At 30.8% G+C, this 26001-nt stretch overlaps 1 protein-coding gene across 1 annotated transcript in view; it reads right to left on the bottom strand.

The window, feature by feature from the left end:
- Pdcd4 (Programmed cell death 4) overlaps positions 1–26001 on the bottom strand; it is a 74002-nt gene that overhangs the window by 36654 nt on the left and 11347 nt on the right. The window contains exons 2-4 of the mRNA XM_075302685.1: positions 8847–9975; positions 5679–6106; positions 5401–5540 (exon numbers count right to left, since the gene is read on the bottom strand). Coding sequence (XP_075158800.1) covers positions 5401–5540; positions 5679–6106; positions 8847–9669 — 1391 coding nt within the window. The 5' untranslated portion in view covers positions 9670–9975. The remainder of the gene's footprint in view (positions 1–5400; positions 5541–5678; positions 6107–8846; positions 9976–26001) is intronic.

The following is a 26001-nucleotide window of genomic DNA, read 5'->3' as shown; positions in this document are numbered from 1 at the left end:
TAGCATGCCCGCCTTGCATACACAAAGTCGTGGGTTCGATTCCTGCTTCGACCGAACACCAAAAAGTTTTTCAGCGGTGGATTATCCCACCTCAGTAATGCTGGTGACATTTCTGAGGGTTTCAAAGCTTCTCTATCGGGCTGCCACCTAACCAAACCTAACTTAAGAAAACAAGGGTATATTTTATTGGCATTATAAATTAATATATTGCAATTTTTTCTGAAATGTAATTTTCGCTACTATTAACGGTGTCCACAATCGCTGTAGAGCTTATTCCATTTAAAAAAAAATGTAAAGAAAAAACCAAATTTTCAACAAAAATTTAGTTAATTAATACTTAATGCGATTAAAAAACAAAAAATAAATTTAAAAATAGAGTCTCACCAGGATTCGAACCCGAACCTCAAGATACAATTTTAATTACTGGTATTAATAAAAGGAATCACTTTTAGTCTACACAGATAAGTTATTATTATTAAATCCCAGGTAATACTACAAGTAGTAATTTTTTGATTACCTGGAACCACTACTGGAAGAACCACTAGTGCTTACCCAGTTTTTGCTGGGTAGTAAACTATGAAATGTTTACTAAATTTATTTATAGGACTTTGTTTACAGTAGTAAATATTTAGTAAAACATTTCAGAGATATCGATCACAAATGGTCGTATGTACTTGATAATGGTATTAATAGTAATATTGAATAAATATGGGTCATATTTTTAGATGCTATAAACACACAGACCTTAACAATATTAAAATATATATTTATACACAAAGAAAACAAAAAAAATATTGATATAATTTATATCAATATGCACATGTGTGCAAGTCTCAGTTGATATCAACCCAAAAAAAAAAAAACACTTGATTTAAGTGTACACACTCAATTCATAACGCATCATAACATCAATTTGCAGTAAATTCAGTTGATATTAAAAATGATAAGCCTATAAAAAGAATAATAAAGATAAGCATTATTGTGCTAACTAACTAGCTAGTGTATGAGTCTATACTAAATGTAAATATATAATAATTGTTATCAGTATGTAAGTAAATGTTAAAAAGGTTCGAGTGGGGGAATAATATTACCATAGGAGATAATAATAAAGACGAGACGCCCTCGCCAGACAAATGGGAATGCTATAGTCGGGATTACCACAGGTTGGGGGGCTTTACTATGAAATACTTTATTTTGTTATTACAAATTACAACGGATGTCTAGAATGAATTGTGTAAATTGAAAAAAAAGAAGGATTTACAAATGCGTTATCGTTCAATACAATGTTGAAAATTCTCACCTGTCTCGTAATGGACTTTTTTTCATAATTAAACAATCATCGATAAGTGACAATTGATCAATTGATTAGTCAAAGACAATTGTAGACTTCTAACTTTTCACCAAGTTACTGTGAGGAACAACAAGGCCCTCTGAATAGTTTCGATTATCGCAAAATAGGAAACCAAAAGTCGATTTCGAGATTTATGAAAAAATTTGGAAATATTGAAAATCGACTATTGGACATAACATGATCTTCAAAAGCCGAATACACCAGCAACCAAAACACTTTCAAAAATTGATTTTCACGGAAATTTAAAAATCTATTTTTGACCATATTGAAAATCGATGATCTATAAGCGACTTATAAAATTTGCATTTATTCATGCCTTTTTGCCAAAATAAAATAATTACGATGAACTACTCTTTAGATTTCCGCACAATAATCGCTTTGTATAAATTAATATAAATTATGCTGATATTAGTTTTTCACATAAACGAACTTAGTATTAAGCAAAATGCACAAGAAAAATCGAAATTTTTTTCAATTTTTATGCCACTTTTTTTACCAATTTGATTCACTTTTTATTAATTTCTTTTTTTTTTTGGTGTAACATTAGGGCTGTTTTATTTTTGCACTGGATACAACATTTGTATGGGCTATCCAGGACATCGTTGCACTGGTGTTCTATCCAGAACATCTCACCAGTGCAAGTCGCGCCGATCTTGCCAGATTGTGTTTTGATAAAATGACGCTTCATCGATTCACAATAGCACTTTATTGTGACTAATTTATCGAAAAACATGTAATTCAAAGTGGTATAGTGTCATAAATAATCGCAGCAGTAAATATTTATTACTAATTGGAGCATTTCATACATTAAAAATGCAAGATTTCACTTCTTTACAGTGATTGTTTTTAAACAGCTGACAGTGTTGCATATTGTTGGAGATGTCCTGGATAAACGAGTACTCTGTTTTCTTTTAGTCCTTCAGGTATCCAGTGCTAAAAGAAAACAGCCCTATTATTTTTTGTAAAGTTTGACCCCAAATCCCATAAAATTAACATATAATTGAACCTCTGCGGCCAATATCTGGGTTCTAGCCTGAACTGTTCAAGGATTGATTTTTGACGAAATAGAGATAAAAACGTTTTGGGTTGAGACCTCTTATTTTGCGACCACGTTAATGATAAGACTGACATCGATTCAATGTCTCAAAGATAGAATTCGTAAGGCCATCGAGAACATAGGACAGGCATTTTGTGATTTGGTTATACAAAAAAAAGTTAATGAAAAGGATCTGGAAGCATGGTGGTGCTGATTGGATGGTATTTTTTTTTTACCCTCCACCAGATAATGGGGGTATTATTAACTTTGTCTTTCCGTTTGTAACACATCGAAATATTGGTCTAAGACCATAAGTCTGAGTCGATCTAGCGATGTCTGTCCGTTTGTCCGTACGTCTATAACTAGGCACTAGGTCGGGTGGTATTGCAAACACTTGCCACGGGTAATTCACTCAACCCAAAGTGAACTACACTTGAACCTTCCGAAAAAATATAGAGGAAGCACACTCAAAAACAAACCCAGCCAACTACATTCAAAACGATGATTTGAGTTTGGCAAATGAAGAGAGACGTGCTTGCACATTTGTTTAGGCAGTAGCCGACTATCAAACCTTTTTTCGGAAGGTTCAAGTGTAGTTCACTTTGGGATGAGTAAATTACGCGCATTTATTTCTGATAATTGGTTGATAGTTTTGCTGCAAGTAGAAGATGCTGATGAGGAATGTGGTAATTCCGAAACGTGCGTCCATCCAACCATCTTGCAGTCTATAGGGCTTTGCCCAAATAAATTTGACAAGCATTTTTCCTCTGTTGGTTGATCTACACTTGTAGTTTAGTCAATGCATGGTTTTAAGGTGAAATCAAAAACAACAATAATGATTGAAGAACAAAACCAACAATAACAAAACGAATATTTTTTTCTATAGAAAATTTTTGTCACAATTTTATTTCTATAGAAAATTTTTGTCACAATTTTATTTCAATAGAAAATTTTTGTCACAATTTTATTTCTATAGAAAATTTTTGTCAAAATTTTATTTCTATAGAAAATTTTGTCAAAATTTTATTTCTATAGAAAATTTTGTCAAAATTTTATTTCTATAGACATTTTTTGTCACAATTTTATTTCTATAGAAAATTTTTGTGACAATTTTATTTCTATAGGAAATTTTTGTCAAAATTTTATTTCTATAGAAAATTTTGTCAAAATTTTATTTCTATAGAAAATTTTGTCAAAATTTTATTTCTATAGAAAATTTTGTCAAAATTTTATTTCTATAGAAAAAATTGTCAAAATTTTATTTCTATAGAAAAATTTGTCAAAATTTTATTTCTATAGAAAATTTTGTCAAAATTTTATTTCTATAGAAAATTTTGTCAAAATTTTATTTCTATAGAAAATTTTGTCAAGATTTGTGAAGTACCTCTTATTGGAAGCTTTCATCCGATCCGGTTGAAATTTGGTACGTGGTAGGTAACTTAAGAATTAAAACTTTTGATCAAGGTTGATCTGAATATTTTGGAAGTCAACAACTTTAGTGAAATTTAGTTAAAAATTCTCAATTTAATCAAATATTACAAAATAATAATTTAAAAATGTATTTATTAAGTTTTGTTTCTTGAGTTATATGACCTCTAACACCCATGCAAAAGTTGGTCCATATTGGTCCATAATTACATATATAAACCTATTTGGCTCGCGGATCCTCTTATAAAAGAATCTTTCGTAAAATTTGGTACGTGGTGTAAGTATATATAAGCAGGGAGCCACCGTGGTGCAATGGTTAGCATGCCCGCCTTGCATACACAAGGTCGTGGGTTCGATTCCTGCTACGACCGAACACCAAAAAGTTTTTCAGCGGTGGATTATCCCACCTCAGTAATCATTTATGAGGGTTTCAAAGCTTCTCTAAGTGGTTTCACTGGAATGTGGACCGCCGTTCGGACTCGGCTATAAAAAGGAGTTCCCTTGTCATTGAGCTTAACATGGAATCGGGCAGCACTCAGTGATAAGAGAGAAGTATAACAATGGACTGAATAGTCTAAGTTAGCCTGATACATCGGTTTTTGCTTGCGGATCCTTTTGGATGAGCAAATTTCTTTCGTTCCCGTTGAAAATTGGTAGGTGGTGTAAATATATGGTCACTAACAACCCTGTCATATCGGTCCATAATTATACACACAAAAAAATTTTTTTCTGATTCAATCACGAAATTAATTGATCCAATTAATTTTTTAATTGAAATGTCTTCAATCACCGAAATAATAGTATCAATTAAAAAATTAATTGAAGGTCAATTAAAAAATTAATTGATCCAATTAAAAAATTAATTGATACTATTAATTATAGTAATTGATTTTTGTTTCAATTAAAAAATTTGTTTAATCAATTAAATTTTTAATTGAAAATTTTTTAAAACTCAATTAAAATTTTAATTGGAAAAATTTTCGTGAAATTTTTTTCTGTGTATATAGAAGTTTTAAGATATCTTGCCATCGGCAAGTGTTACCACAACCCAAGTACTTCGATTGTGAATGATAGTCTTTGGTAGAAATTTCTACGCAATTCACGGGGGAGGGTACATAAGATTCGGTCTGGCCGAACTTACAGCCGTATATACTTATGCTATATACTAAAAGCATACCTTTATTGTCATAAATATCAATCATTTATCTCAAAAAATGACATAAACTACAAAATAACATCCTCTTATTGGGAAGCCCTATACATACCTCGATCAGTATGTCTGTCCGTTGGACCATCATATTGTTGTCGCATGATCGAAATTAAATTTTTGGATTAATTGTAATTAGAAAAATTAGAAATTAAAAATTAGAAAAAATTCAGTATCCGAAATCAAGTCCTTAAACTCACTTATAGACTTTGTTTTAGAATTTCTGGAACAAACAAAAAAAAAACATTTTCTTTATATGTTTTCCCCGTTGTTGGTTTTATTGACAAATCCCGAGATTTCTGCGCGGATCTTGACATTCTTACCCAACAAAAACATTCGAAATATTGTTAAAATAATTAGAAATATAAAATCACTTACCGAGAGGGCATGTTACTTAATATCTTATCAGTTATAAAGCCAGAACGATTGCAACGTTCCACAAAACGATCTAATATAATGTAAGCAAGTGGCACATCCAAAACAATATCAGCCATATCATCAAAAACTCGTAGGAAACCCTAAATACGAAAAAAACAAAAAGAGATAAAAAAAGAAAATAGGTCAATGGTTTATCTATACGAATATTAGAATGTCCAAGGAACAATTGTGCAAAATTCATGAAAGTTTGAATTACAGAAATGAAACTTTAATTTTACCTGTTCCATTCCAGCTGGAAGTACCAAACAAGCTTTATCCAATGATGCCAATAATTCACACATTGCTTCCTCTGTAGTTTGCGACAATGATTCCAAAGTCATTACCACCGCCTCATAGACGAGTTCATGATGGAAATGTGGCACCTCCAATTCCCGTAAACAACGATGGGCTTCTTGTATATCACGTGATGATAAATACTCTTTCAATAGCAATGTCATTTGCTTAGTAATGGTTTTGACAGGTCTCAGAGGTCCACCCATACCCCAGACATTATCTAAATGGGCCCAACCCTGTTTCATGTGCAGAAGGGTATCGGCGCGACGTATAGCCGTCATAGCATGTTCATTGATTTCATCATGCTCTGATGGTTTGGTCACAAATTTCGGAGGTAGACAATCATCAGCAACGGCACGAGCTAAAAAGTTGCCTGTAAAGGTAGAAATTTAAAGGGAAATTTAAAGGACATAAAATAAAAAGAAGAAGGAGTCAAAATTTTATTTGTATAGAAAAATTGGTCAAAATTTTATTTCTATAGAAAATTTTGTTAACATTTTTGTTTCCATAGAAAGTTTTATCTACATTTTATTTCTATAGAACATTTTGTCAAAATTTTATTTCTATAGAAAATTTTTTCAAAATTTTATTTCTATAGAAAGTTTTGTCAAAATTTTATTTCTATAGAACATTTTGTCAAAATTTTATTTCTATAGAAAATTTTTTCAAAATTTTATTTCTATAGAAAGTTTTGTCAAAATTTTAATTCTATAGAACATTTTGTCAAAATTTTATTTCTATTAAAAATTCTATTTCCAGAGAAAATTTTCTTAAAATTTTATTTCTGTTGAAAATTTTGTAAAAATTTAGTTCTAGAGAAAATTTTATTTCTATAGAAAATTTTGTCAAAATTTTATTTCTATAGAAAATTTAGTCAAAATTTTATTTCTATAGAAAATTTAGTCATCATTTTATTTCTATTGAAAATTTTGTCAAAATTTTATTTCTAACAGAAATTTTGTGAATATTTTATTTCTATAGAAAATCTTGTCAAAATTTTATTTCTGTAGATAATTTTGTAAAAATTTTATTTCTGTTGAAAATTTTCTTAAAATTTTATTTCTGTTGAAAATTTTGTAAAAATTTTATTTCTAGAGAAAATTTTATTTCTATAGAAAATTTTGTCAAAATTGTATTTCTATAAAAAATTTTGTCAACATTTTATTTCTATTAAAAATTTTGTAAAAATTTTATTTCCAGAGAAAATTTTCTTAAAATTTTATTTCTGTTGAAAATTTTGTAAAAATTTAGTTCTAGAGAAAATTTTATTTCTATAGACAATTTTGTCAAAATTTTATTTCTATAGAAAATTTTGTAAAAATTTTATTTCTAGAGAAAATTTTCTTAAAATGTTATTTCTATAGACAATTTTGTCAAAATTTTATTTCTATAGAAAATTTTGTAAAAATTTTATTTCTAGAGAAAATTTTCTTAAAATGTTATTTCTATAGAAAATTTTGTCAAAATTTTATTTCTATAGAAAATTTATTTCTAGAGGACATTTTGTTCAAATTTTATTTCTAGCAGAAATTTTGTGAATATTTTATTTCTATAGAAAATTTTGTCAAAATTTTATTTCTGTGGATAATTTTGTCAAAATTTTATTTCTAGAGGAAATTTTGACAATATTTTATTTCTAGCGGAAATTTTGTTCAAATTTTATTTCTAGCAGAAATTTTGTCAATATTTTATTTCTATAGAAAATTTTGTCAAAATTTTATTTCTGTAGATAATTTTGTAAAAATTTTATTTCTGTTGAAAATTTTCTTAAAATTTTATTTCTGTTGAAAATTTTGTAAAAATTTTATTTCTAGAGAAAATTTTATTTCTATAGAAAATTTTGTCAAAATTGTATTACTATAAAAAATTTTGTCAACATTTTATTTCTATAGACAATTTAGTCAACATTTTATTTCTATAGACAATTTAGTCATCATTTTATTTATATAGAAAATTTTTTAAATTTTATTTCTATAGAAAATTTTGTAAAAATTTTATTTCTATAGAAAATTTTGTAACAATTTTATTTCTATAAAAAATGTTGTAAAAATTTTATTTCTATAGAAAATTTTCTGAAAATTTTATTTCTAGAGAAAATTGTGTCACAACTTTATTTAGTCATCATTTTATTTCTATAGAAAATTTTGTAAAAATAAAATAAAGTTTGTAATAAATAATAGAAAATTTTGTCAAAATTTTATTTCTATAGAAAATTTTGTAAAAATTTTATTTATTCAAATTTTATTTCTAGCAGAAATTTTGTCAATATTTTATTTCTATAGAAAATTTTGTAAAAATTTTATTTCTGTAGATAATTTTGTAAAAATTTTATTTCTAGAGGAAATTTTCTTAAAATTTTATTTCTGTTGAAAATTTTGTAAAAATTTTATTTCTATAGAAAATTTTGTCAAAATTTTATTTCTAGCGGAAATTTTGTCAAAATTTTATTTCTATAGGAAATTTTGTCAAAATTTTATTTCTATAGAAAAATTTTTAAAAAATTTATTTCTAACGAAAATTTTGCAAAAATTTTATTTCTAGAGAAAATTTCTTAAAATTTTATTACTATAGAAAATTTTGTCAAAATTTTATTTCTATAGAAAATTTAGTCAAAATCTTATTTCCAGAGGAAATTTTGTTCAAATTTTATATCTAGCAGAAACTTTGTCAATATTTTATTTCTATAGAAAATTTTGTCAAAATTGTATTTCTATAGAAAATTTTGTACAAATTTTATTTCTAGAGAAAATTTTCGTAAAATTTTATTTCTATAGAAAATTTTGTAAAAATTTTATTTCTATAGAAAATTTAGTTAATATTTTATTTCTATAGAAAATTTTATCAATATTTTATTTCTAGAGAAAATTTTCTTAAAATTTTATTTCTATAGAAAATTTTTTCAAAATTTTATTTCTATAGAACATTTTGTAAAAATTTTATTTGTAGAGAAAAATTTCGTAAAATTTTATTTCTATAGAAAATTTAGTCAACATTTTATTTCTATGGAAAATTTTGTCAATATTTTAATTTTATAGAAAAAGTTGTAAAAATTTTATTTCTATAGAAAATTTGGTCAATTAAATACTTTTTCCTTTTTGGAATTTTCAACTTACCCACAATATTTGGCGCATCGGGAGTATCCAATGTTAAATCGGGCAAATTTTCCAATAATATCTCGAAACCTTTCTCAATATCTTTGGCCGTTATAACACGACCATATAAATCGGATATCAACACCGATGTCATTTCACGCTGCGAATCCTTGTGATCCAAAGCAATCTCTACAATAACACTAGTAACATATGGACGCAAGAGACCCGTTAGAATCTCATCGAGATTAACAGCCACTTCATGGGTATCACCATGCTCATAGTATTCCAAGACAATGGGCTCGGTTAATTTGAAAAATTCCTCTGGAGTTAACTCCGGAATGACTTCGGTTAATACAACATTTTGATCGTTCGACTCACTATCGTAGTTTGGATCATTCTCATCTTCATACAATTCTTCTAAGGCTTCAGAGCCGGGTAGACCCCAGACACCTTTACCGCCGGCACCACCTTTTTTGGGTAGACCACGGCCATAACCGGTCCGTGAGCGACGACTATTCTTCCAGCGGCGTTGAGGTACAACATAATCTTTGGCACTGCCATTTATAACAACGGGCAAACCTCCAACGGCGCCATTACTTTCACCACGACTATTTTGTCTTTGTATAAGACGTTTGGCTTTACGCTTGACACGTAAATCATGGCTATCACCAACACTCAGGGGCTTCTTCATGATGCCATTTTGGCCTTTGGGTGAGCCAGAAGCAGTGTCACCACCATTTAATTCAACAGCCTTAATGTCACCATTAAGTTCACGTTCCACCGAGCTTTCTCGTGATTCAGCACTGGCATAGCCATTTTGATGAGAATTAGCTTCGACTTCCATGATGTTTGTTTGTTCGTTTAGGATCGTTTAGATTAGCAAAGTGGAATTTATTCAATAATTAAAAGATGAAATAATGGCAAACTTGTACTTGGTTTAAACAGGTGCTTATATCTGCAATTGGTGTTAATGGTATTGTGCTCTTTTTCTATAGTTCAGTTTTTAAAGAGTCTCAGGAACGGAACAATTCTATTCCAACAGACGAAAGTGTGTTAAAAATAAATTCAATTTTGACACACAATATATATTTTTTCTAAGTAATCTTAGACTTGGTGGCTGGAATGATTTTCTATGGTCATTCAATTTATTCTGAAAATAGAAAAAGAAAAATAATTTAATCATCATAGTAAAATGATGTTGGTGAAATAAGTTTTAGTTTATATTTTCAAGAACTGTATCAGGCAGAAAAAGGAATTTTCTCACATTAACCTTATGGTCGTGGTGGTGTTTACTAATAGCCAGATGTGTGGTCTTTCCAACTTGGCCGATTTCAAGGAGCAAAATAAGGATTAAGCCGAATACATTATTATCAACTATGCCAAATATAATAAAAAGAAGTAGGGCCGTAAAGCCGGGTGAGGCCGACTATATTATATCCTGCACCAAGGTTTTGATATGGAATCGAAAATAGGGATCTACCATTTTCGATGACATATCAAATCCGTTGAGCGTTATATATAAAGGTTTGTCCCAAATACATACATTTAAATCTGACTCGATCCGAAAATTTGTAAGACTTCTACAAAATCTATAGACTTAAAATTTAAGTCGGCTAATGCCCTGGGATGGAACACAATGTTAGAAAAAAAAAATATGGGAAACATTTAAATCTGAAGCAATTTTTAGGCAACTTCGCAAAAGTGTATTTATGATTTATCGCTCGATAAATATGTATTACAAGTATGGGCAAGTTTGAGTCAGTTTTACATGTTTTCGACTTAGCAGTGGCGATTTTACAAAGAAAATGTTTGTATTTTGGCCATTTTTGCCGAAATCAGAAAAACATATTTATGAAAGCTATATCTAAATCTGAACCGATTTAAACCAAAGTTGGCATGCATAGCTACAATGTTAAATTTACACCCTGTGCAATATTTCACGTAAGTCGGATTACAAATTTGACCTATGTTGTCATATTAGTGTAAATCCGGTGAAGGATATATATGGGAGCTATATCTAAATCTTAACGAAAACTTTCATTCTACTCCCTATGCAAAGTTTCACGTAAATCAGAGCAAAACTTTGGCCTCTGTGGTTATATGAGTGTAGATAGGGCGAAGATTATATATAAATCGAGTGAAGGATATATATGAGAGCTATATCTAAATCTGAACCGGTTGCAAACAAACGTGGGATGTATATCGAAAACTTTCATTCTACTCCCTATGCAAAATTTCACGTAAATCAGAGCAAAACTTTGGTCTCTGTGGTTATATGAGTGTAGATCGGGCGAAGATTAACAGGTTGGCTGATAAGTCCCCGGTCTAACAAAAAAAAAACACATTTTTTTTTGTCAAAAGTCGTTTTTATTATTCAACATAGTTCCCTTCAAGAGCGATACAACGATTATAACGACCTTCCAATTTTTTGATACCATTTTGGTAGTACTCCTTCGGCTTTGCCTCAAAATAGGCCTCAGTTTCGGCGATCACCTCTTCATTGCAGCCAAATTTTTTCCCTGCGAGCATCTTTTTGAGGTCTGAGAACAAGGAAAAGTCGATGAGGGCCAGATCTGGAGAATACGGTGGGTGGGGAAGCTATTCGAAGCCCAATTCATGAATTTTTGCCATCGTTCTCAATGACTTGTGGAACGGTGCGTTGTCTTGGTGGAACAATTTTTTCTTCTTCATATGGGGCCGTTTTACCGCGATTTCGACCTTCAAAAGCTCCAATAACGCCATATAATAGTCACTGTTGATGGTTTTTCCCTTCTCAAGATAATCGATAAAAATTATTCCAAGCGCATCCCAAAAAAACAGAGGCCATTACTTTGCCAGCGGACTTTTGAGTCTTTCCAAGCTTCGGAGACGGTTCACCGGTCGCTGTCCACTCAGCCGACTGTCGATTGGATTCAGGAGTGTAGTGATGGAGCAATGTTTCATCCATTGTCACATATCGACGGAAAAACTCGGGTGTATTACGAGTTAACAGCTGCAAACACAGCTCAGAATCATCAACACGTTGTTGTTTTTGGTCAAATGTGAGCTCGCGCGGCACCCATTTTGTACAGAGCTTCCGCATATCCAAATATTGATGAATGATATGACCAACACGTTCCTTTGATATCTTTAAGGCCTCTGTTATCTCGATCAACTTCAATTTACGGTCATTCAAAATCATTTTGTGGATTTTTTTGATGCTTTCGTCGGTAACCACCTCTTTCGGGCGTCCACTGCGTTCACCGTCCTCCGTGCTCATTTACCACGCTTGAATTTTGCATACCAATCAATTATTGTTGATTTTCCTGGGGCAGAGTCCGGAAACTCATGATCAAGCCAAGTTTTTGCTTCCACCGTTTTTTTCCCTTCAGAAAACAGTATTTTATCAAAACACGAAATTCATTTTTTTCCATTTTTTTCACAATAACAAAAGTTGCTTCACAAAAGACGCTCTATCTCACAAACTAACAGCCTGTTTCCGTATGTCGAGCGAGCACTATCGATCGACCGAAATGCATAAAAACAGCTGATTTTTGGTTATAAATTCAGCTGTTTGTTTCCATTTCAGTCGATCGACATACAGAAACAGGCTGTAATTGACTTACAGACGTCAAATTTTGACGCGAATAATTTGGTTTTGTTTAGGTTGGTACTATATAAAAATAATATGCATTTAATACTAGCGACGCTATATATGTGTCAGACCGGGGACTTATCAGCTAACCTATTATATCTAAATCTGAACCGATTTAAACCAAAATTGGTATGCATATCGAGAACGTTAATTCCACTCCCTGTACAAAATTTAAAGGAAGTCAGGCCAAAACTCTGGCTTCTGGGGCCATATAAGTGAATATTGGGGGAAAGATATATATGGGAGCTATATCTAAATCTGAACCGATTTCAATCAAATTCGGCACACTTTACGACACTATCAATTGCACTCCTTGTGAATAATTTAAAACAAATCAGCCTGAAATTCTGGCTTCTAGAGCCATATTAGTATATATCGGGCGAAAGATATATATGGGAGCTATATCTAAAACTGAACGGATTTCTTCTAAAATCAATAGGGTTCTATTCTGACTCAAAATACATACTTGTGCGAAATTTGAAGTCGATTGGACTTGGAAAATTGCGACCTAGACTTTGATTACAAAATTGTGTACACAGACACTTGGAGTTTGGTTAGGGTGTCCAATTACCCTGCCAACATTTGGGTGATAGTTTTATCGTCTTTCGCTAAGATGTCACTATTTCGGATCGCCAGGAAGTTTTCTGGTAGTAAAATCTCAAGCACAGCAAACAAATTCGACTCTAACAGCGATCAAAAATCTAAATATAGACTCCATACATAGACATAGCTAATTTTTCAATAGCACCTCTCTGAGAGTACATGTGTGTAAAAAACCACTATCAACCAACGAGCGTGGGTGGCACAGAGGGAGAGTCTCTGACTTTAAAACGAAAGGTTTCGAGTTCAAAGCTCGGTGCGGCCGATCATCATTTTTATTTTTAAATTTTTTAAAAATCGCTTTTTTTACTTCTTTTTGTCACTGGTTCGATTCCCCGAGAACACTATCGCGTAGTGGGACATTTGTTCCCGAACGGGGACACTTACTCGATAAGAAAATGATATCGCCTATGAAAGTTTTATCTTCCAGGGTGAAACTACTTCGATACACTTTCGATAGAAAATGTTTGCAGGGTAAGCATTTGAAGGCGGTTTTCGATTTATCCGAAAATCCCAATTTTTTAAAAACCGGTTTTCGGGTTTTTATTTTGCTCAAAACCGGTTAAAACCAAAATTATAAAAATTAGTGAAAATTAAATACACATTTTATTAAAAAAAAAAAAAACAAATAAATAAAAATGCATTTTAATAAAATTAACAATTTATAGAACATTGACAGGAAAATTGTATACCGTTAAGGTGCTCCCTTTGCGCTGAAAATATTCCTTGACTGGTTGTAGATATCCGACTATAAGTTTTCTAAAAGAATTTTCTAAAAGAAAAGAAAGGAATTTACAACTACCCAGTCAGAAATTTACGATGGTTATAAATATTGAGCGTTGTAACAGCGTTGGAAGCCAACGTTGAAACAACGCTTGCTAAACAAATTAATTGACGGTTTTTAAATAGTAAATTTTCCATAAAATTGTCGTTGAAAATGCATGTTCCATCAATGTCCAATGGTTTTTAATGAGTAATGGATGTATTATTGTTGATATGAATTGATTTATAATAGGATAATGTTCCTTTATCATATAAAGTGAATATGTACATTAACAGTGAAACAACTAGGAACAACAATTTTGGTTAATTTTACAAATGAGGCAATTGTAGAAAGTTTTAACTAAACTAAACGCTGACATCACGCCAAAACCCAAATATAAGTACTTATTTATCGACTAATTGAAGAAATTTTGTTAGACATAATTACTTTTTTTCACAAAAATTTTGTCAAAATCCTATCTCTATAGAAAATTTTGTCCAAATTTTATTTCTATAGAAAATTTTGTCAAGATTTTATTTCTATAGACAATTTTGTCAACATTTTATTACTATGGAAAATTTTGTGAAAATTTTATTTCTATTTATAAATTACCTCTTAGTTGGAGAGGAATATTTTGCAAAATCTACCAAAACATTAAACATCCTACAAGTCTATCAAGCAGTCAAAAATTTACCATTTGTGCTAGAATTCTACCAATTGTGGCAACCGTGTTCCAAATACACCAGTGTGAGACAGGGAGACGGACATTGCAAAATCGATTCAATCTAATTCTAGGTTAGGTTATCTTAGGTGGCAGCCCGATGTATCAGGCTCACTTAGACTATTCAGTCCATTGTGTTACCACAGTGGAAACTTCTCTCTAATCACTGAGTGCTGCTCAATTCTATGTTAGGCTCAACGACAAGGGACCTCCTTTTTATAGCCGAGTCCGAACGGCGTTACACATTGCAGTGAAACCACTTAGAGAAGTTTTGAAACACTCAGAAATGTCACCAGCATTACCGAGTTGGGATTATCCAACGCTGAAAAAAAAAACATTTTGGTGTTTGGTCGAATCTGGTTTGGAACCCAAGGCCCTGTGTATGCAAGGCGGGCAGAAATAACATTTTGACAATATTTTCTATAGAAATAACATTTTGGCAAAATTTTCTATAGAAATAAAATTTTGACAAAATCTTCTAGAAACAATTGGAAAGACGTATGAAATTTTGTTTTTCAGTGCTTTTTAATGATTGTAAAAACCATCGATACACCATATAACGATGTTATCATTTTGGGGTTGTCAAAGCGTTCGTTAAACCATCGGAAAAGCGTATAAAATATTGTTTTCATGACGCTTTGAAAACGTTGTTAAATACAATCGATACACCGTGGAATGATGTTATCATTTTGGGGTTGTAACAACGCTTTTTCCCACCGTGTATCAACCGTTCACAACGCTTTTACAACGCTTTTCCGAAGTGGAATGTCGTTCGACTAAAATCTCTTCATTTACTTAGTGAAACTTTGTTGTAAGTACCCTACGGGAAATGGATCAACCCCAGGAACCAGTCACAGTTCTGGTCCAAGCGTATGGAATGGACCGGTCACTTTAACATGGGTTTGTCATTGGCTGGGAAAATTTACACTTGGACTCATCCTAAGAACACGTCTTGGAACAACTTTATAGGACTACCCCATACACAACTGCTCATGAAACGGTCCGGGACAAACTTTTAGGACCCTGTTTCCATCCGTATCGCACCAGAAAGGAATATATTGAACAATAAATAATTCTGATAGTTGTATTGTAGTAAAAGTGTGGATTCAAAAAGATTTTAATATCAAGAGAGCATCAATAAATTATATGACAATTACAAAATGTTGATAAACTGGAGCACTAGTACCAGTCCTGTAATGGGTCCATTATTTTCAATTTGCACTAATTTCCCGTAGGGTAGTCATTTGTTTCTCACCTTCGGTATATCTTTGCAATAAGTTCCACTTTTGGAAGAAATATATGAAAAATAGAAAGAAATTTCGTTGAAATACAGAAAATCGGTTAACCGATGGTGAAAACCCCGGTTTTGGCAGTTAATCGAAATTGTCAGTTTTTTCATTATTTGGTTAATCGGTTAACCGGTGTCGGTTTTGGACACCCAAAGTTTGGTGTCATTTTCGAATGTCCTCTGTATTACACAGCGGTAGTCAAAGGGTTAATTTAACTGCAAGTTCCATATAAACAAATTCCATATCATCAAAGTAAAAGTTTACATTGAATTGTTTTTCGTTTTTGTTTTTTTATTTATTTCAAGAACGAATATCTTTCAAGAATTTTTTTTCAAAATGCCTTGAAAATAACTATCACAACACACAACAATAGTCGTCAGCAATGTAAATTTTGTTGATATAGATCACGAGTTTTGTTAAGTTTAACACTACAAAAAAAAGATAGTTTGTGCATATATTCTACATATGCATTTGAAGTACGCAGTGCAAAAAAATCTACTCTAGACATAACATAGTGCATTTCATGTACAATTCAATTCAATGCATTACGAGTTTATAGACCCCAAGACCGAGACGACTTGATTAGTTAGTGTGACATGACTGAGAATTGTGGCATTTTGTTAGAAAAAAAAATAGCAATGGCAATTGTTTAGTGTAGTGAAAATTGTAAGGCAATCTCGCATTGGCTAGTGTTAAAGACCGCTTCGAAGGTTTGCTTTTTTTTTGCTACATTCATTCATTCACGGTTTGGCCAATGTTACTTATGGATCAACTTGTTATGATATTGTATTTTGCGATTCTATTTCAGAAGAATTGGTATGATAGTACTTACCCACTACGTGGCCAATGTAGTTTATAGTTTAGTAGAAAATTACCAATATGCAATGTAATTTATTTAAGCATTTGTTAAAATTGTATCTTTTTTTCATGGTGGCTCCCGTCGTTCGTTGGACTGTTTTCTATGACGTTGAGTTGTTGTTTGTGATGTGATGTTGTGAAACTTTGATGTGGATGTGTGGTAGGTATGGTATTATTTTGTTTTCTATCATGCCTGTGTGAAGAATTCAAGTTGAATTACCTTTTTCTCTGCCAAAAGAGCAATGAATTTTATTTAGTTCTTACATTAATACCGACAACGCATGATTTTAGTTTAGTTTTCCTTTGGTTTTTTTTTCTAAATTATGGCTCATTTAATATTGTTTTGTGAACTGAATAGTGAATAGTTTTTTTTTTGCACTTCTACGACTTGCCAATCACTTTTCTTAGTGTTTTTAATTACGCTGCGTGTTTTCTATATTCTTTGTAGAAAATCATGGGCTTCTAATTTTTTTTTTTTAGAAAATTTACATTTTGTAAAATCGCTATGTGGAAATGATATCATAGGAGGATGTAATTTTTAAGAACATATATTTAAATTTAGATTATTAATTTTGGTATTAATTCTTTTAAAAGGCAATTAGGTTTTTAATCCACGTTTCGTAGGTATGACTTATAAACAAAAACTCAATTTATTTAATTGTTAACATAATTGTGAATACAAATAAAAATTTTGGCACAATTTTCTATAAAATAAAAATTTTGACAAAATTTTCCATATTAATAAAATTTTGACAAAATTTTCTATAGAAATAAAATTTTGACAAAATTTTCTATAGTAATAAATTTATGGCAAAATTTTCTATAAAAATACAATTTTGACAACATTTTCTATAGAAATAAAATTTTGACAAATTTTTCTAAAGAAACAAAAATTTTGATAAAATTTTCTAAAGAAACAAAAATTTTGACAAAATTTTCAAAAGAAACAAAAATTTTGATAAAATTTTCTAAAGAAACAAAAATTTGGACAAAATTTTCAATAGAAACAAAAATTTTGATAAATTTTTCTATACAAAAAAAATTTTAACAAATTTTTCTATAGAAATAAAATTTTGACAAAATTTTCTAAAGAAACAAAAATTTTGACAAAATTTTCTATAGAGATAACATTTTGACAAAATTTTCTATAGAAATAAAATTTTAACAAAATTTTCTATAGAAATCAAATGTTGACAAAATTTGTTATAGAAATAACATTTCGTCAAAATTTTGTACAGAAATTAAATTTTGAAAAAAATTTTCTACAGAAATTAAATTTTGACAAAATTTTCTATAGAAATAAAATTTTGATAAAATTTCCTAAAGAAACAAACATTTTGACAACATTTTCTATAGAAACAAAAATTTTTACAATTTTTTCTTTAGAAATAAAATTTTGACAAAATTTCCTATAGAAATCAAATGTTGACAAAAATTTTCTATAAAAGTAAAATTTTGACAAAATTTTCTATAGCAATAAAATTTTGACAAAATTTTCTATAAAAATAAAATTTTGAAAAAATTTTCTAAAAAAAACAAACATTTTGACAAATTTTTCTATAGAAACAAAAATGTTGACACAATTTTTTATAGAAATAAAATTTTCACAAAATATTCTTTAGAAATAAAATTTTGACAAAATTTTCTATAGAAATAAAATGTTGACAAAATTTTCTATAGAAATAAAATTTTGACAAAATTTTCTATAGAAATAACATTTCGACAAAATTTCTTATAGAAATAAAATTTTGACAAAATTTCTTATAGAAATCAATTGTTGACAAAATTTTCTATAGAAATAAAATGTTGACAAAATTTTCTATAGAAATAAAATTTTGACAAAATTTTCTATTGAAATAAAATTTTGAGAAAATTTTCTAAAGAAACAGAAATTTTGACAAAATTTTCTATAGAAGCAAAAATTCTGACAAAATTTTCTATAGGAACAACAATTTTGAAAAATTTTTGTATAGAAACAAAAATGTTTACAAATTTTTCTATAGAAATAAAATTTTGACAAAATCTTCTTAAGAAACAAACGTTTTGACAAAATTTTCTATAGAAATAAAATTTTGATAGAATTTTCTATAGGAAACGTTGAAAAAAATTTTCTATAGAAATACAATTTTGACAAAATTTTCCATAGAAATAAAAATTTGACTAAATCTCCAATAGAAATAAAATTTTGACAAAATTTTCTACAGAAATAAAACATTGAAAAAAAAAATGTCTATAGAAATAAAATTTTTCAAAATTTTCTATAGAAATAAAATTTTGACAACATTTTCTATAGAAACAAAAATTTTGACAAAATTTTCTATAGAAATAAAATTTTGACAAAATTTTCTATAGAAATAAAATTTTGACAAAATTTTCGATAGAAATAAAATTTTGACAAAATTTTCTATAGAAATAAAATTTTGAGAAAATTTTCTAAAGAAACAAACATTTTGACAAAATTTTGTATAGAAACAAAAATTTTGACAAAATTTTCTATAGAAATAAAATGTTGACAAAATGTTCTATAGAAAAACAAATTTTGACAAAATTTTCTATAGAAAAACAAAATTTTCTATAGAAATAAAATTTTGACAAAATTTTCTATAGAAATAAAATTGTGACAAAATTTTCTATAGAAATAAAATTTGGAGAACATTTTCTTAAGAAACAAACATTTTGACAAAATTTTCTATAGAAATAAAATTTTCACAAAATTTCCTATAGAAATAAAATTTTGACAAAATTTTCTACAAAAATAAAATTTTGACAAATTTTGACAGAAATAAAATTTTGACAAAATTTTCTACAGAAATAAAATTTTGACAAAATTTCCTATAAATATAAAAATTTTGACAAATTTTTCTATAGAAATAAAATTTTCTAAAAAACAAAAATTTTGACAAAATTTTCTATAGAAACAAAATTGTTGACAATTTTTTCTATAGAAATAAAATTTTGTCAAAATTTTCTATAGAAATAAAATTTTGACAAAATTTTCTATAGAAATAAAATTGTGAGAAAATTTTCTAAAGAAACAAACATTTTGACAAAATTTTCTATAGAATCAAAAATGTTGACAAATTTTCTATAGAAATAAAATGTTGACAAAATTTTCTATAGAAATAAAATTTTAACAAAAGGTTCTATAGAAAAAAAATGTTCTATAGAAATAAAATTTTGACATCATTTTCTATAGAAATAAAATGTTGACAAAAGCTATTTTTTATTGGAGAATATTTCCCCTCTATGTGTTGCCTCTGTGTACTGTGATGTTCAAAAAATTCAATTTTTTAAAGGTCTAATCGAAATGTAATATTTTCATTGAGTAAATCATTAAAGTCTAATAAACTGCGCATTCACGACATTTCAAGAATTAAAAAAAAAACATATTTGCATATTTCACTTATACGTATATCTATCTACTATTCAGTATACACTTGCCGCATAAATTGCGCCGTACATAATATCACTCGAAATGTACATACAATGTTTGCCAATGCACTCCCATTTTACTCATGCTACCGATTGCCATCTGCAGCCTTTTCATTGTGGTTATGGAGGTAGGTTTTTGTTAATGCCGGTGGTGGTTATATGTTGGCGGATGTACTACCACTTAAGAGTGGATAAAGAAATTCATTCATATTGAAGGGAAACTCCCTTTTGGAAATTTCAAGGTCATGCGCCATAATATTGACAAAGTATGAACGCTATATTTGTTGTTGTTTTCGTTATACTTTCCGCAGTCATGCTGCAATCTCTTTGGCAAAGAAATCTTATTAAATACTGCAAAATGGAAGTATGGTGATGGGTATTAAACGGAAAACACTCAAGAGATAGGCATATAAGCTCTAAATACTTGCAATTACAAGTAAAAGTTGCAAAAAAACTACATTTACAATAAATCATTGTATGGGGAAAATTTAAATTAGGAAGAAAATTGATTTTCTTAAAATAACCTCAGCAATATTTTCCTTGTCACTTGGTTATTCTAATCAAACTATTTTGTTTAGATTCTCTTGTAGCCTTCGGTTTTGCTTATATATCAAATGAAAGATCTGCACGTTTTTTTTTCTGCTGAATGAAATTATTTCTTAAATATATACCACCCACAACCAACCATACACATGAATCGATCCAAAGCATAAATTCAAAGTTTTCTTCATTTAAAAAAAAACAAGTATATACGGCCAAGCCGAACCTTAAATGCCCACCACCATGCATCAAATATAATAGCATCCTTTGAAAACCCTTCGTCGTATTGGGCTACTTGAAAATATTTAGAATTTTAGTTGGATTTGATGGCAGATATTCTCCCTAGCATGCTTATATACATGGACCAATACTTACCATATTTGCTACACCTATTTATGTATATAAAATTTGTTGCTTTTTGAATTTCAGGGAAATCTGATAAAAATTAGGATGTTTAGAAGCTCCAATATGTCAAATCGGGAGATCGGGCTATACCAAAACATGAACCGATTTATACCATATTCGGCACACTTGCTTATGGAGCTAAAATACTTCTAGATTTACAATTTCAAGCAGATTGGACAAAAAATTGCGGTGTTTAGAGGCACAAGAAACCAAATCGGGAGATCAGGCTATATGGGGGCTATACCAAAACATGAACCAATTTACACCATATTCGACACTCTTATTTGTGGACATAAGTTACCTCTAAAGTTCTAATTTCAAACAGATCGGATAAAAATTGAGGTGTGTAGAAGACCAAGAAGTCAAATCGGGAGATCGGGCTATATGGGGGCTATACCAAGACCTAGACCGATTTACACCATATTCGGCACACTAGTTTATGGACCTAAAATAAATCTACAGTTCCAATTTCAGGCAAGTCGTATACAAATTGCGATGTAAAGAAGCCCTAGAATTAAAGTTGGGAGATCGGGCTATATGGGGGGATGTACCAAAACATGGGCCGATTAACACCATATTTGCCACACTTATTTATTGACTCAAAATATTTTTAGATTTTGATTTTCAATCAACCGTAAAACACATCAACCTATTTACGGTCCTAAAATACCTCGAGTTTGAATTTCAGCGAAATCGAATAAAACTGAGATGTTTAGAAGCTCAAGAAGTCATATATGGGTCTATAACAAACCATGGGACCGATACACACCACCCTTGTTTGTGGACCTAAAATAACTCTACTTTTTTAATTTCAAGCAGGTCGGATAAAAATTGCGATGTGTAGAAGCCCAAGAAGTCAATTTGGGAGATGGGGCTATATGGAGGATTTACCAAAAAAATGGATCGAATAACACAACATTCGCCCCACTTATTTATCAAACTCAAAATATTTCTAGATTTTGAGTTTCATGCCAATCGAATAAAATTTTTGGTGTCTAGATGCTTAAGACCTCAAATTGGTCGGTTTGTGTGAGGGCTATATCAAAAAATTGACCGATATAGGCTATCTTTGAACTTGACCTGCGTGCAAAAAAACATGAATTTATTCCAAATTTATTGAATGCTGTAACGTGATTACAACAGACAGACAGACGGACGTGGTTATATCGTCCTAGAATTTCTGTCTGATCAAGAATATAACAGGTTGGCTGATAAGTCCCCGGTCTGACACATAGATGGCGTCGCTAGTATCAAATGCATATTATTTTTATATAGTACCAACCTTCAAATGATTCGTGTCAACATTTGACGTCTGTAAGTCAATTAGTTTGTGAAATAGAGCGTCTTTTGTAAAACAACTTTAGTTATTGTGAAAAAAATGAATTTCGTGTTTTGATAAAATACTGTTTTCTGAAGGAAAAAAATAAGGTGGAAGCAAAAACTTGGCTTGATAATGAGTTTCCGGACTCTGCCCCAGGGAAATCAACAATAATTGATTGGTATGCAAAATGCAAGCGTGGTGAAATGAGCACGGAGGACGGTGAACGCAGTGGACGCACGAAAGAAGTGGTTACCGACGAAAACATCAAAAAAATCCACAAAATGATTTTGAATGACCGTAAAATGAAGTTGATCGAGATAGCAGAGGCCTTAAAGATATCAAAGGAATGTGTTGGTCATATCATTCATCAATATTTGAATATGCGGAAGCTCTGTGCAAAATGGGTGCCGCGCTAGCTAACATTTGACCAAAAACAACAACGTGTTGATGATTCTGAGCGGTGTTTGCAGCTGTTAATTCGTTTTTCCGTCGATATGTGACAATGGATGAAACATGGCTCCATCACTACACTCCTGAGTCCAATTGACAGTCGGCTGAGTGGACAGCGACCGGTGAACCGTCTCCGAAGCGTGGAAAGACTCAAAAGTCCGCTGGCAAAGTAATGGCCTCTGTTTTTTGGGATGCACATGGAATAATTTTTATCGATTATCTTGAGAAGGGAAAAACCATTAACAGTGACTATTATATGGCGTTATTGAAGCGTTTGAAGGTCGAAATCGCGGCAAAACGGCCCCATATGAAGAAGAAAAAAGTGTTGTTCCACCAAGACAACGCACCGTGCCACAAGTCATTTAGAACGTTGGCAAAAATTCATGAATTGAGCTTCGAATTGCTTCCCCACCCACCGTATTCTCCAGATCTGGCCCCCTGCGACTTTTTCTTGTTCTCAGACCTCAAAAGGGTGCTCGCAGGGAAAAAATTTGGCTGCAATGAAGAGGTGATCACCGAAACTGAGGCCTATTTTGAGGCAAAACCGAAGGAGTACTACCAAAATAGTATCAAAAAATTGGAAGATCGTTATAATCATTGTATCACTCTTGAAGGGAACTATGTTGAATAATAAAAACGAATTTTGACAAAAAAATGTGTTTTTCTTTGTAAGACCGGCCAACCCGTTATGTATATACTTTATATAATCGGAAATCGATATTTCGATGTGTTACAAATGGCATGACAAAATTATTGTGGCGAGGGGGGAATGTTCTCACGGGTGCCAATCGAGGCAAAAATATCTACCAAAATTTGAATAAAATTTTACCAAAAAAAAATAACTACCAAATTAAAAAAATCTTATTTTGCCGCATTTGATCAAATTTTTGTGGCTATTATGAAAAAAAAAATGTTTCTTCGAAGTTTATTTATACAGTGTACTCGCGGTAACGTGAACTAATTAAAACCATGAGAGTTCACGTTAGCGAAAATTATGACTTTATAGAAAATTTATTAAATTTTTTTATAGAAAGTTTTGTCAAAATTTCATTTCTATACAAAATTTTCTATAGAAATTTCTATAGAAAAGAATATTTTGCCAACATTTTATTTCTAGAGAAACTTTTGTCAAAATTTTATGTCTAGAGAAAATTTGCCTAAATTTTATTCATATGTTAGAGAATATTTTGTCCAAATTTTATTTCTATAGAAAATTTGTGAAGTACCTCTTAAGCGGAGAGGAATATTTTGTAAAATCTATCAAAACCTCAAGGATTCTACTAATCTACCAAGCAGTAAAAAATCTATCATTTTTGGTAGAATTCTACCAACTGTTGCAACCGTGGAAGCAACTTTTATATGTACATCACTAAAATGGTAAAGGTATCACCTTTCAAATGAGGTATGACCAAAATTTTTCCGGCTATCGGTCTAGGTTCTACGTTAATAAATGTGAATTTTCGAACCGGTTTTTTTTTACAAAACTGGCTATAAATCAAAAAGTGTTCGATGTAAAGGTACTAAGTAGCCGGTTGGAAATTTAGCCAACACTTCGACCTATTCTACGTTAATAAATGTGAATTTTCGAACCGGGTTTTTTACAAAACTGGCTATAAATCAAAAAGTGTTCGATGTAAAGGTACTAAGTAGCCGTTTGAAATTTAGCCAACACTTCCACCTATCCGCTAAAGTTACATTTAGGCAGATATCTCTGCCAGAACCGGAGTTATGCGCCAATGAATTTAATTGTATCCGTGAAATGTACTTTTGCATAGTAAACTATTATACTAATTTTTATTTAACAGTTGTTTTTCGGGTAGAATAAAACAGAAGGGGTTTTAAACCGGTTATGGCAACATGGTTGTAATGAATCGTTTGTTTGGAAGTCACATTTTGCAAAAACAAAAAGACGCGAATTTTGAAAAAAAAAAATCTTTTTAAACCGGATATGGATATAAATCCGTTAATATATCCGGTTCTAAAAAATTTCGATATAAAAAGCGCCGCGGGCGAACTTGTTTTTTAAGGAATATGGATATAAATCGGTTTATATATTCGGTTGTAAGAAGAATGTATATGTAAAAAGCGCCTCAGACGGAAAGTATTTTTTTTATCTAGCAATTGATGCAAATGAATAAATATTTCAGGTTTTTACTGCAATTTGGATGTACAAAGCGCCGTAGGCGAAATTTTTTTTTCAAAAAAATCGCACGATTTTTTGGAAAAATGTTTCAAATTTCTTTGTAAACCGGATATGAATATAAACCGGTTAATTTCGACGGTTTTAGTGGTGATATCCGCCTAAATTTAACTATGACGGATAGGTAAAAATGTTAGCTACAAAATGGAATCAGTTAATTAGCACCTTTATATCGAGTAGTTTTTGAGTTTTGAGATGTTTTGTAAAAAAACCGGTTCCAAAAAACAGGTTTTCATCTGTATATCCGGAACGGATATATCGATTAGATCGATTTATGCATAATTTGAAAGGGGTTATCATTAGCTTACTAGAGATGTATATTTCAATCGGTTTATCAGAACCGGTTTTATTAACGATTATTTACTTAGACTTTAAAACCGAATAACCGGTTACAGCCGCCAGAAAAAAAATGTTGTTACAATCTACTCCTAGAGTTCTACCATCTATGAAGTTTTGGAAGAAATCTGAGAGGTATAGCTAAACTAGAGTTTAGCCCAACCGTGTATGTCATACACCCGAGGTGACCAACTTTCAACACCTACATGTCAGCCCGTGGACCCACAAGGTTAGGTTAGGTTAGCTGGCAGCCCGATGTATCAGGCTCACTTAGACTATTCAGTCCATTGTGATACCACATTGGTGAACTTCTCTCTTATCACTGTTAAGCTCAATGACAAGGGATCTCCTTTTTATAGCCGAGTCCTAACGGCGTTCCACCTTGCAGTGAAACCACTTAGAGTAGCTTTGAAACCCTCAGAAATGTCACCAGCATTACTGAGGTGGGATAATCCACCGCTGGAAAACTTTTTTGGTGTTCGGTCGAAGCAGGAATCGAACCCACGACCTTGTGTATGCAAGGCGGGCATGCTAATCATTGCAACACGGTGGCTTTCTGAAGGAGTAAATTGCATCCGATCCGTTTTAATTCGCTACGGGATGTTAGTATATACCTTTTAACAACCA

The sequence above is a fragment of the Haematobia irritans genome, chromosome 3 (assembly GCF_050003625.1).
Source record: "Haematobia irritans isolate KBUSLIRL chromosome 3, ASM5000362v1, whole genome shotgun sequence".
In the NCBI taxonomy this organism is placed as follows: domain Eukaryota; kingdom Metazoa; phylum Arthropoda; class Insecta; order Diptera; family Muscidae; genus Haematobia; species Haematobia irritans.
Note: the sequence above shows the minus strand (reverse complement) of the source record. Positions and strands in the feature narration are given on the sequence as shown.